General features: G+C 37.5%; 1 protein-coding gene across 7 annotated transcripts in view; it reads right to left on the minus strand.

The window, feature by feature from the left end:
- Positions 1–13,854, minus strand: part of UBE3D (ubiquitin protein ligase E3D) — a 209,498-nt gene that overhangs the window by 60,428 nt on the left and 135,216 nt on the right. For 3 of the 7 annotated variants that reach the window (XR_007401278.1, XM_025444676.3, XM_049092306.1), the window contains one exon: positions 1,225–1,795. The exons of the other annotated variants lie outside the window; for them this stretch is intronic. Coding sequence is in view for 1 of the 3 variants with exons in the window: in XM_025444676.3 (XP_025300461.3) it covers positions 1,775–1,795 (21 nt within the window). In the remaining 2 variants the exon portion in view is untranslated. Of the gene's footprint in view, positions 1–1,224; positions 1,796–13,854 lie in introns of those variants that run through there. 7 annotated transcript variants of the gene reach the window in all.

A 13,854-nucleotide genomic window follows, 5' to 3' on the forward strand; every position in this document is an offset into this window, starting at 1 on the left:
CCTAAAAATAAAGTATAAATTTCCTTTTTTTGTAAATGAAATTTACATTTATAAAGGAAATTTCCATTTGTAAAGACATCGAAGAGAGCTACTCTGGGAGACAATTCTTATCATCTGAGGAACTCTTATCTACATAACAAGACAACCCTATTACCATACATTTCCTTCCCTCACCTTCCTATAACTTGCCTCCCCTGCCAAGAAGCCCCAAACTCTTTTTTCTTTGTTTAGCCTAAAATGGTATATAAACCTCAATTATCTGACCACCTCGTTGAGTCTCATTCCTTTGTGAAACTCCTGTGTGGATGTATGTAATTAAATTGGTTTTTTTCCTTGTTAATCTGTTTTTTATCAGTTTGATTTGAAAACTGCAGCCATTGAAAAAGGTCTTTCCTCCCCACAGCGCAGGAGCTCAGGACAGTCTCCCACAACAATCATCCAGCCCCAAACAAATGTAAATGGTGCCGAGGTTGAGAAACCCTGTTCTACAGGGATAGCTAGAAATCTAATGCATGAAAAATCAGCTTGGTTTTTGGGAACTTAGTAGCCTAAGAGAAGCCAAACTCATTCTAGTCTATGGCCATGTGTTGTGGACATATCAGAGATCTTCAATGTTTCAAACTGTGCTTAATAAAGTGACTCTGCAGGGTCAAACAGATGGGTCTCATTCCCCCGCTGGTCTGCTGGTGACAGATTAGGAGTGCGACACTATCCTGCTCTGCTGGCAGGACAACTGTCTTGGTGAAATGAAAAGTTCACCAAAGCACAATGCCAAGTGACACTTGTGTTTTGAGTGTTAGGAAATTAGGGCATGTATAACCCAGTGTTTTGGGGGGAGAGAGGTATTAGGTGGCCTTTGGTCTAGGATGAATGCCAAGAGTCTGGATGAGCACCTAGTGAGGTTGCAGATCCAGACAGTCCTCCTGACTGTAGAGGGCGAAAGGAGATCTGCCAGGCTCCAAGTCCCATTCAGGCTCCAAGTTCCATTCAAGGCCCGAGCTGGTGACTATAGGCAAGGAGCAAACCTTTTCTGTGAAATCAGTAGCTCCCCCATGCTCCGTAGGATTCCCTCTAGCTCTGTCATTCTCATTCCATGGTTTCTTATCCACCTGCTCTGGCACACAAGGATTAAGGCAATTCTGTAACAGGACATCAGTGAGGTATACTTGTTTGATAGGCAATAGTATAGTAAAGGAAATACAGAATAAAAGGAACACGTGCAGGTTTGCATAAACAGGAAAACCTTTAATTTGATAATCACGTATTCAACAAACATTCATTTATGGAGCATCTCTTCTGAAGAAGGTATACATAATTCTCCATTTTTTCTTTCTAAAAATTTGTTTTCAACAAACCAAATGGGAAGTTTCTAAGTTTGTCTGCTTGGATGTATAGCAGTTAACATTCAGTTCCACTAACGATGACCCTCACTGCGTTCCCCAAAGGACAGATGGGACTCCACTAGTTAATAACCTTCCAGGTGGTGCTGACACAGCACATGTTTGAATATTCCTCTCTGTGGGAAATAGAGACATAACTTCTTTGCTACTGTAACTTCCTTCATTGCCTTGGTTCTTCAAGGATTTCAAGTGAACTCAACTCTTAGAGACTTTATGCCAACAGGTAAACTCACACAACTTCAATGCAATGCTCTTATTCTGTAGCTCTGGTTCTTGTGTCTGTAATGGCTGCCCACCGTGCAGAACGCTGGCCTCCCATGTGCTCCGGCCCAGAGAGCTGTCCTCCGGGGAGAGGAATGCCTCAGCTCCAACCATCACATCTTTAAAAAGGCCACCTGGAGAAGGAAGAAAAACCCACGATGCTCTACTTCTGTAACAAGATGAAATAGCTAAATGCACATTAAATCAGAATCAGGCAAATCTGGTCAATAAAGAGGCATGCTGATCTAAAAAAGAAAAATGACTCTTAGGGCAGACATTGACATTTTACAGCAGGAGCCAATTACTCCTTTTTTAATGAACCATGTCGTAATTAATATGATTCACATACACGTTAGAGAAAAAAATGAAAGTTTGTATTGATGCTCAAGTTGTACTGGCGTGAAGTAATCCAGTCCTCTTTCCCACTGGTTCCAATGGCTGTTTGGGACCTTCCTGGAGCAGAATTTTGAGTTGCGAAGATTTCCAGGCAAGTCGAGTTCCGCACAGCTGGCCTCTACTCAGGTCACACCAATGCTTTCAATCCCATGCAATTATATTTATTGTGCTTGTCAGTAGCAACTGATTTTAAAACTTAGTGTTTAAAAAAATTCAGACAGCTCCACCTACCCACTGAATGAGGCCCAGATCAAATGCATCTATTTTCCCAATAGTTTTAACCAACAGAGAAACAAACAATAAAGTTAATCATAAAAGTTTAGAAAGTTTCAGTTCAGAGGCAATAATAAGTTGGGATGTGTGCCAGTATCAGGAAGAGAGCAGACTGCAGATTAGTGACAAAGATGGAGAAGTGTGGGAGGATTGGCAAGCTCATGTGTGGCCTTGTTGGGGGGGAAAGAGTGAGCAACAGAAATAAAAACATTCTGCTCCTGGACAGTTGGTTCTTAAGTCCCCAAATGCAGTCAAAGGAGGCATGGATTTAATGATCCCTGTTAAGGGGAAAGGAAAAAGGAAGAGTCATGCAGGGCAGAAAGCATCTGTTTTATGTTGAGTAATTCAGAAGGATGTTACTCTTCATACAGTGCTAGTAAGAAAGGCACCTGCTGAGTTTCCATATCAACTTCCTGCTGGGTTTTCTATATCAGGTTCTGCAATGAGAACACCAAAGTTGAAGGAACAGGCAAGGAAGAAAGGTTAAGATTCCTAAACAAAATGTAAACGCAGACAACTGATGCAAACTTCAAGGGCTTACTATGAAGATTAAATGAGATCATAGTTATGAAAATGTGTGTGTTTCACTCCCGTGAAGCTCACTGATATTAGGGGCCCATGTATCTACCAGATAAGAAGGGGCTGTTCAAGAGACAACAGTGGGGTCCCTTAGGGGATGGTCACAGAATTACAGAGGAAGGTGTCCAGTCTGACTTCTGGTTCTCTGTGGATGGTATTTCCATCAAGTGACCCTGGCCCTGTAAGAAAAGTTTATGGGGACCTGCCAAAGAAGATAATGCCACTGTTAAGATTCAGAAACAGGCAAACCATGGATGAAATCCAGTTATCTCCCTTTTAATTCCAAAAATTGCTATGTCATGAAGTATTGCTCCCAGAATAATGGTAATACTGATAAATGTCATCATAAAGTGGTTAATAACTTTAGTTCTGGAATCACACAGACCAGTGGTTCTCAACTTGGGGTGATTTTGCCCATCAGGGGACATTTGGCAGTGTCTTTGGACATTTTTGGTTATCATAAATTGGCGGAATGTTGTTGGCATCTAGGGGGTAGAGGCCAGGGGTGTTGCTAAACATGTTATAATGCACAGCCCCCCACAAGAAAGAACTATCTGCCCTAAAATGTAGAGAATACTGATGTTGAAAAATACCGAATTATGGACACAGGATCTTAAAACTATTTGCCATATATTCGCCAATTTGCCAGCCATGTGGCCTTCAACAAACTTGTCAGCAGCCTCTCTTAGCCCTTCCTCATCTGCAAAATGGAAATTATAACAGAAACTACTCGAAACTTGTAAAACACTTCATAGCATATTTGGACTGCTTTCACCCTTGGCACAACCTGTGATTTACATAAAGCAAATGAAGAAACAGAAGCTCAGAAAAATTCAGTGACTTGCTTGGGATACAGAGCTATTAAGTGGCAATAATGGACTGAGGAAAACATTTTGATTCTTAATCAATGCTTTTCCCACTCTAAGTTTTCATATGACTGAGGTAAACTCCAGAGATTTGGGGACTTTGATTCTTATTGCTTCAAATATCAAAGATTTATTTTCTTTTGCATGCCAGTGAATATGAACTCAGGATGGAACAGCTGTGTAAGAGACTGAGCTGATTAAATAATGCAAAATGGTGCTGCTGCTGCCCCCTACCCCTAAAAGAAAAACTTTAAATTTGACCTCATGTTTTTTTTTTCCATCTCTGGTTTTCATAGTTCTGCCTGCCAAGTACATAATGTATTTTGCAGGACTTAATAACAAGAAACTGCAATCATCCTTGGGAACAGGTACTATACAATGCATTTTAGCTTCTTTTTATTTAAAACACTGTGAGTTAATATATTTCAAATGCTGATTTTGTGTTCTCTAGCTTTTATCTATGACAGCAAAAATTGCTTTCCCTAACTGCCATTTATTTTGAGAATAATTTTGTTTCATTACACTGAGAAAACTCCCTGTATTTCATCTTTTTAGCTTTATTCTTGAAAGTGAAGGTACAGCTTCAGGCTCCGTTGTTACATTTCTGGAACATATAGTTACAAAAGTATACATTATGATTAAAAACAAGGGGAAGAGGGACTTTTTCCTGTTGATTCTAAGGTTTGAGTCTCCGAATTCTGTGTACTTGGATTTGGACAGTTGGGAATAGGAAGAGGGAGAGGAAGTTAAGATGCCTAAAAATAATGTCTCTGCTTTGAGTCATCACCTAAAAACAATCTTCTTAAACCACAACAAACAGGGCTATGCTGATGTGATAGCTGACCAGATGTTAAGTTTAAAATCCTCCAATTATGTATGTTAAAAACCTTTTAATGTTCTTTTATCTTGGTTAACAAATTTATATTATTAAATTCAATTCCTCAATGTAGATTTGAAATTTCAATCAGTAAAGACATATGTTGTCAAGGCAGGCTGTACAAGATAATATAAGCATTAAAAGAAAAGGCTATCTAAGTGCTTTGGGGTGTGCTAAACAAGACAGATAAAACTGGAAAATGTGAACTTCATAATAATTGTAAGCTCTAGAAAAGACACTTTAGAATATGCACAGCCATGCACGCGTGTTTCTTTTAAAGGGTACTGTAGACTTAAAAAATTAAATAGACAAAACCTGCCTTAAATATGTATTTTTGTGTAGGTATGGCTCATGTTCAGAGTTACGTTCTGAAGCAGAATGCTTTAATGGCATGAAAAAGAGAGTTTATACTTCATGTTATAAAACTTCCTAAAATCAAATCTTATTTACAAAATAAAAAATATAAATGTAAATTTAAAAATAATATCAGAAAATGACTCAAGCATTTGTCAAATATATTTAACATCTCAAATAACATTAAGCAATTTTTAGAAACTCACTAAAATACAGCATGGGTCAGGCCCACGTTGATGATACCTGGTCTCCACTTTTCTAAGTTGGAGAAATAGTGTAAGGCATTCCTTTCTGTGGGATGGCGGGCTGGCTTCATTCATTCAATTCATTTAATCATTAAGTACTGTCTATGTGCCAGTGATTGTCCCAGTCACAGAGCACACTGAGAAGGCATTCTCTCACGGTGCTAACATGCCAGTGGGGGAGACAGCCCAGGAACGAGATGATTCTAATAAGGTGGGATAAGTTTAAGATGGATGCCTAGCGCCTGCTGGGAGAAAAAAACTATTCTTGGTTTATGAAAGGAAGTACGATTTCTGAGGCAGTACCCTGAGAGAGGTCATTATTACTCTGATTATGAAAACTGTGTTGATGGGGAGGCAAAAACCTGGCATGGCACAGAGGAGCAAGCACTTTTTCCTATTTAAGGACGGCGGCTTGCTAAATGAATAACTAACAAACAGGAAGGATGGAACAAAAAAAAAAAAAAAACAAAGAAACAACACAATAAGGAAGAAGAGCCTGTCCCTCTAAAATGACAATTATGTGTATACTTAACTGGGGACCGAAATTTTAGACTAAGGGAACATTAGTGAAGCCTTCCAACTCTACACTGTCAACAAAAAATCTGTAAGAGCTTTTAGGAAGTAGGAAAAAAGAAGTAAGATAGACGTCTGTGAATTAATTTAAGCCTTGATCTTGTATTTTCTTTAAGCCACAGATGCACTATGGTAACTTATAAATAAAAAGGCTGCTGATTTTCATCTATGTGGGAGCCAGGTAAGTGAAGCATGGCTGTTTTCCAGTGCACATCTAGGTGGAAAGCCAGCAGTATGTCAAGTCAGAAAAGAGACATGTGTAGGGGGAGAAAGGAAGACTGATGCCCCTTGATCTCAAGACAGGGCTGAAAATGTGCTCAGATTCAAAAGTTACTGGATCTTGATCCTATTCACCAAATCAAGGAAGTTCCAGACATGAAATTCTCATCACTTCTTCCAGAATATGGGGATGGTGGAGAATACTGCTGACATTGGATGGTGCTCTTATAACACTGTAGTGAACAAGGAGTTCTGACGCAATCACTGAAGCTTCTAGTTATATAAAGCAAACCAAGTAACTGTGCTAATGATAGCAAATTCAGGGGCCAACATTTATATGATAGTAGTCTTTTTTTTTTTTTTTAAAGATTTTATTTACTTATTTATTCATTCATTCATGAAAGACACAGAGAGAAAGAGAGAGAGGCAGAGACACAGGCAGAGGGAGAAGCAGGCTTCCTGTGGGGAGCCCGATGTGGGACTCGATCTCGGGTCTCCAGGATTATGCCCTGGGCCAAAGGCAGGCCCTAAACCCTGAGCCACCCCAGGATCCCCCATGGTAGTAGTCTTTAGGTGTCACATAAAAATATATGACCTCATGTACAAGATGTATTTGTTAAAATAAATAACTCGGCGGGGGTGCGGGGTGGGGTTCAAATGCATGATATAAAACACTGTCACCATTGCCTATGAGTCAAAGTATTTTTAGTTACTCGTTCCTATGGAATATCCATGGATGATAAGTCAGCAGAAGGGAACCAACAGTAGAAATGCAGCCCTGGATGTGGTGTTGTGAGAACCCCATTGTGCTGTCCCATCAGGGATAGGCCTCTGACCAAACAAGTTTATTCAGAACCAGAGTTACCAGAGCTCAGAAACAAAGGAGTGTTTTCCTCCAGTTATTCATTAATTCAAATATTTACAGCAAACTCACTTGAATAAGTAATCTTTTTAGGAAGCCATGCTCATTGTTACCTATCTTTCTTAACTCTGACATGCACTAGTATGGAAGAAGACAATACACTTGGCCTATCAGTACAATTAGAAGTGCCAGATGGGGAAATGAACCTACTTGAGAAACAAAATACTCTTCTATGGCAGATGACTGTCTGTTTAAATCTTATTTCAGTCTGTTTAGATATTTTTAAATTTCTGTTTTACTTGAAAATATTAATTCTCCTAAAAGAGATGCAACCAAGTGAGAAACCTGCCAGATTTAAAATACTTTCTGACCCTATTGTCAAGGATGGAGGAGAGACTAGTTTGTGAGGCTGTGGACACTTTTCCACGTATCCACTGGTTAACAGTGGAAAGGTGTCATTAACACATTTAAGTAGGTAGTAATGCAATGCTGTAATGCGTGGTCTTGGGGCCAGACCTTTTCGTGTGTTAGTGCAGAATTCTGACACGTAGGAAGAAGGCACAAGGTGATTTACCACACTTTTAAGGGAAAGGGCTAAGGAGGGTCCTAGCTGCCTTTGTAAATGGTCCTGGGTAACTTATCTCATGCCTGAACAGCTTATTTCTGTTGGTTGGTATTCATTAAGGTCTTTAACTGCAATTATTAAAACTTAGAGACATTGAAAAATTAAAATAAAATAAAACTCAGAGAAATCAAGGGTTGTGTTGCTCAATTTTTCTTGTTTTAATAACTGATTAACAAATATATGAATTACAGACAAAATTAGAAAATACAGAAAGTTTTTTTGTAATACCATTACTCACTGATAGCTATTAACATTTTAGATTGCTCTAGAGTTCCATTCTCTGTGTCTAACTGGACATTTCTATATATGCTGTCTTATAATATATAGCTTCTTTTTAGCCTAATAATGGATTGTAGTGACCTTCCCATGACAAAGATTATTCTATGGTATTTTTTAATGGCTGCACTAAGTTCTGCTACATATCTGTATCACGTAGGGAAAAAAAAAAAGATAAATGGAAAACTAATTTCACCAGAAAACAAATTCAAGGGTTTTCTTTGGCAAGAATAGGAATGGATGGGGGTGGTGGTTAAGGGATGGTATCGACTGTTAGGCTCAGAAGGTATTTTAGTATAATCTAGTCCAGTGGTTCGCAAGGTGCTATCTCACTAGGCGTCTCCATTTTTAATTCTAGAAGATGATAAGATTGTCCAACAAGGGAGAAATATCCAGTCCTATATCCTGATATTGATAAAGGAGAGTGGGCCCAACATCTATAAAAGGAGAGCTGAATCCTTTTTGTTAGTTATCTAGAGACTGAAGGGGCCAAATATCTCAGACTGACCTACTCTGTAAAGTTATTCTGTTAAGAGTTAAGTGAATGATTTTGGGGGGAGGGGTGGTTTGGGAGAGACAGCTTCTGATATGCCCTAATGTGGTTCTTTTCTAAACCTAATTTCCCCATATGGATTTCTACCAAAATTATTTGGTTAGTTCAGTTAAAGAAAACTGTCCTAAATTTTGATTCAAAATAAGGCTACCAGGACAGCATCAAAAGCTGGCAAAGAAACAAAATCTCCCATACATGGCTGGGTGAATATAAAATTGTACAGGCATTCTAGAAAGTAGTTTAGCACTTTCTTTGAAAACTAAACACGTAATTATTAATATGGTCCAGCAATTGCAATCTTGGACCTTTAGATTAGAGAAATGAAAACTTTTTGTTCACACAAAAAACCCTATACACAAATGTTTATGGCAGTTTTATTTTAAGAGCCAAAAACTGGAAATCAGCCCAGAGATATGGTTAAACAAACTGGTACATCCATATTGTGGAATACTATTCAGCAATAACAAGTAGCAAATTAAGGATATATGCAACTTGGAAGAATCTCCAGGGAATTATAATGACTTAAAAAAAGCCAGCCTCAAAAGGTTATATACAAGGGAACTCCATTTATATAATTTTTTTTTCTTTTCACCTATTTAACTTATTCTTCCATCACCCCCACCCTGTAACCATTAGTTTGTTCTCTACAATTAAGAGTCTATTTCTTGATTCATCTTTATTTTTTCCCTTTGCTTGTTTCATAAATTCCACAGTGAGTGAAATCATACAGTATTTGTCTTTCTCTGACTTATTTCACTTAGCATTGTATCTTCAGCTCCATTCATGTTGTTGCAAATGGCATGATTTCATTCTTTGCTATGGCTGAATAATATTTCATTGTATATAGATACCACTTCATTATCCATTCATCAATTGACGGACACTTGGGCTTCTTCCTTATCTTGGCTATTGTAAATAACACTGCTATAAACGTAGGGCTGCATGTATCCCTTTGAGTTAGTGTTCTTGTATTCTTTGGGTAAATATCCACTAGTGTGATTGCTGGATCATAAGGTACTTCTAATTTTTAACTTTTTGAGGAACCTCCATACTGTTTTCCACAGTGGCTGCACCTGTTTGCATTCCCAGCAACAGTGCAAGAGGGGTCCCCCTTCTCCACATCTTCACTAAGACCTATTGTTTCTTGTGTTAATTTTAGCCATTCTGACAGGTTTGAGGTGGTGTCTCATTGTTTTGGTTTTTCAGTTTTGATGTGCATTTCCCTGATGACATGTGACAATGAGCATCTTTTCATATATCTGTCGGTCATGTGTATGTCTTCTTTGGAAAGATATCTGTTCACATCTTCTGCCCATTTTTAAATTGGATTATTTATTTTTTGGGTGCTGAACTTTAGAAATTCTTCATATATTTTGGATATTAATCCTTTATCTGGTATGTCATTTGCAAAAATCTTCCCCCATTCCTTAGGCTGCCTTTTAGTTTTATTTCCTTCTTTGTGCAGAAGCTTTTAATTTTGATGTAGTCCCAACAGTTTATTTTTGCTTTTGTTTCCCCTGCCTTAAGAAACATATTTGGAAAGAAATTGCTTTGGCTGATGTCAAAGAAGCTACTGCCTATGTTCTCTTCTAGGATTTCTATGGTTTTAGGTCACACATTTAGGCCTTCTTTTTTTTTTTTAAGATTTTTTAAATTTATTTATGAGAGACACAGAGAGAGAGGCAGAGACACAGGCAGAGGGAGAAGCAGGTTCCATGCAGTGAGCCCGATGTGGGACTCAATCCCAGGACTCTGGGATCACTCCCTGAGCTGAAGGAAGACACTCAACCACTGAGTCACCCAGGTGTCCCCACATTTGGGTCTTTAATCCATTTTGAATTTATTTTTGTATAAGAAAGTGGTCCAGTTTCATTTTTTTGTATGTTGCTGTCCAGTTATTCCCAGTATCATTTGTTGAAGAGACTTTTTTCCCACTGTATATTCTTTCCTGCTCTGTTGAAGATTAATTGACCATATACTTGTTGGTTTATTTTCTGGATTTTCTAATCTATTCCATTGTATATAACATTTTGAAATGAAAAGATTTATAAATAGAGGACAGGGTAATGGTTGCTAGTGGTGGTGGAGAGGGGAGAGATAGTGACAATATAATAGGGCAATAGGATGGATCCTGGTTGAAATGCTGATGGACCTGCTCAGTGTCTTGACTGTGGTGGTAGAAACACAAACATACACAGGACAGGGGATAGAATGCACTCACATATGGAACCACATACATGAGTACACACACACACAAAGGGATAAAACCAGGGAAATCTGAGTAAGATGGGAGGGACTGTACCATGTCAATACTTTGGTTGTGACACTGTACTATACTTCTGCACAGTGTTTGCATTGGGGGACACTGGCCAAAGTGTACAAGCAATATTCTACATTATTTCTTATAACTGCAAGTAAATCTACAACTATTTCAATAAAAATTTCAACAAAAAAATGCTACAATTCTTGGCAAATGATGTTGTCTAGCTTTCTTCAATCCAGTTACCTCTACATGTAGCTTTCAAATGCATATTAAAAATCTTGCCCACATTAATGTTCTGGTCAATATATTACTGAGATCCCATTTACCTCAGGGGAATGACCTGAGTAAGCCAGTAAGTTAATTTTGTAATGAGTTCTAAAGCAGATGGCTAGAGTGAGACAGAACACCATTACATTTAACGTGGTTGGGCTGACAGCCTGGCATTAAATGCTTAGATTACACACAATAGCATCTTAAATCTTAGGTTGTATATGAACTACTTATTCTAAATAGTCCACTAAGCACATTCTTTTTTGTTTTTTTTATTGCTTTGGAGTAAATTATGAAGAAAGATTCTTGCATGTTTTTAAACTCAAAATGTCATAGCAGATTTTCTAGGCACATAATAAACACTAAATATTTTTTCAGACTGATTACATTAGACTTAAATTCTAATTTTACTCTTAAAAGTAATATTACCTTAAACTTTATAAGAGATTTGGAGAAATGAGAAAAAGGAAAAAAAACATATGCTATAATAATCTAATATAATTATCACTTGGGCCTAGGGGCACCTACGTGAGTGTCCAATCTTGATTTTGGCTCAGGTCATTGAATCCCGCATTGGGCTCTGCACTTAGCAAGGAGTCTGCTTGAGGATTCTCTCTCCCTCTCTCTCTATCCTACCCCATCTGTCTCTCATTCTCTCAAGTAAATAAATAAATCTTAAAAAAAAATTATCACTTGGGTCTATTTTTATACAGTTTTAGGATGCATTTTTAAAATATCGATTATCATAATTGCATATTTTTGATATCATAAACATTTTTACATGTTGCTCAGTAAGTCTTTATTCTATTTTAATAGCTGCAAAATAATTCATCTGAATTTAATCCATTACAAACTTAAATTGTTCCCAGGTTTATTAAGATCATAAGCAATAATTAAATAATCATTTTTATCTTTATAGAATTTTCCCATTTTTTTAGGATATTCCCTTAGGATTGAGTCTCAGAAATGGGATTACTGGATTGAAAGGTAAAAATATTATTATAATTTGATGCATATTTTTTCCAATGAGCTGTACCAACTGGCAATGCCATCGTGATTAGGTTTTTGTTTTTTAATCAGCACTAATTTAATAAAAAAATGACATCTCAATCCTTTTTGAATTTATAATTGCTGTGAGTTTAAACATTCTCCCAAATGTTTGTTTAATAACTTGTTTTTCTTGTGAATTGGCTAACTGTGAATTCACATTTTTTTCTTTACCTACCAACAGGGGGTTTAGTTTCTTTTTTTTAATAGTTTGGAAAAGTTCTTTAGTAAATGTTAATATGTTTTTTATGCAGGGAAGAAATCAAGTGCCAAGCACAGTCTCATTTCACTAAATCCTTACAAAATCCACTTGAATTAAATATCTAATTTAGTTGTCCCAAGTTATAAAAGAGGAACCAAGATTCAGAGAAAGTAACTTTTGCTCACAAATATAAGCAAGGAACAAGTGTAGGTTGCAATCAGGTCTTTGTTTCTGAGCCTAGTATTCATTCCATCATAAAAACTCCCTTACCTAATTATGGTGAAAGATAATTGCTATAGTAACTTTAGTTGAAGAAAGAATCCATAATATCCCAATTTTAAGCCAGATTTAGTAGCAGTTAAAATGATGTAGACACTCTATTTTTTTTTTTAATTTTTATTTATTTATGATAGTCACACAGAGAGAGAGAGAGAGGCAGAGACATAGGCAGAAGGAGAAGCAGGCTCCATGCACCAGGAGCCCGATGTGGGATTCGATCCCGGATCTCCAGGATCACGCCCTGGGCCAAAGGCAGGCGCTAAACTGCTGCGCCACCCAGGGATCCCAACACTCTATTTTTTAAGAAGAAAGTAGATTACTTCTTTTGGATTAGATATAAGAAGGAGAAAGAAGAACTAGAATGCAGATTAAAACCCTTCTTGTAAAAAGAATTCCTTGGTTGGAAGACAAAGCTTCTGGAAAATGAAGAGAGCCAACAGGACAGATGAGAAATTGGCACAAAATCTCAGAATAGAATTTTTGTCTGTAAGTTTAAAAAGCAAGATGAGTTAAACTGGCAGAGTTTAGGCAATTCAGTAAAAAAAGATTATGACTTGGAATCATTAAATAACAGTTAAGGACTGGCAAGAAAGGGATCAAATTGTAACCAGATGCCTATTTTCTTTGGCCATTTACTAGTAGGCATTACTTGGAAAATATAATATTTAAGAACAAATAAATCTTTAAAAAGGAAAACATGGTAATATATGCAGTTTTACATAAACACCATTTATTTCTTAAGCCTGTTATTTGGAGTTGTGAGAAATAATCAGGGATCATAAAACTGTTAATTAATCTATTTATTTTAAAGGAGAGGTAGAGAAAGGTTTATGAGGATTTTGTAACTACAAAACACAACAAAAGTAAACTCTCATCCTAACAGAGCGGAACACACTGAAGAGGACAATGCTATGTGACGTTTACTGTGCACAAGCTTTTGCCTTTTTTCACTCTAAGCCTCACGGAAAACAAAGAGGGGCTCTTTTCTATGAAATTGCTTGTGCAGCTTCTCCAGGTCAGGAATAGCTTAGGGTCTGGGACTAGAAAAGAGCAGCAGTAATCAAGGTGCAGAGCTGGAAGTTTTATACCCACCATTTAAGATCCAGAAGAAGCTGGAAGAATCAGTGGGATACTAGGAAGGCTCACAAAGGAGAACTCTAATTGCTATGGAAAGAAGACTGGAAAGCTGGAGATAGAGTATAATAAATAGAGAAATGTAAAAACAGATTAACATGAGAAGGCAGCACTCTGCACAGCTAGAAGCTGCAGGACAGCAAAGATCTAGAGTCTGGACTACGGGAAAGCTAAAACTAAACTCATCCTCTAACCCCCCACTCCCACCCCACCCTATGAGCCGAATGCCCACTGAGAGCCTCAGCTCACTCTGGTTCTGAACACTGATGGGTGTAGGGATAAGTGATAAAGAATGTAAAT

The sequence above is a fragment of the Canis lupus genome, chromosome 12, assembly GCF_003254725.2.
Source record: "Canis lupus dingo isolate Sandy chromosome 12, ASM325472v2, whole genome shotgun sequence".
NCBI lineage: Eukaryota > Metazoa > Chordata > Mammalia > Carnivora > Canidae > Canis > Canis lupus.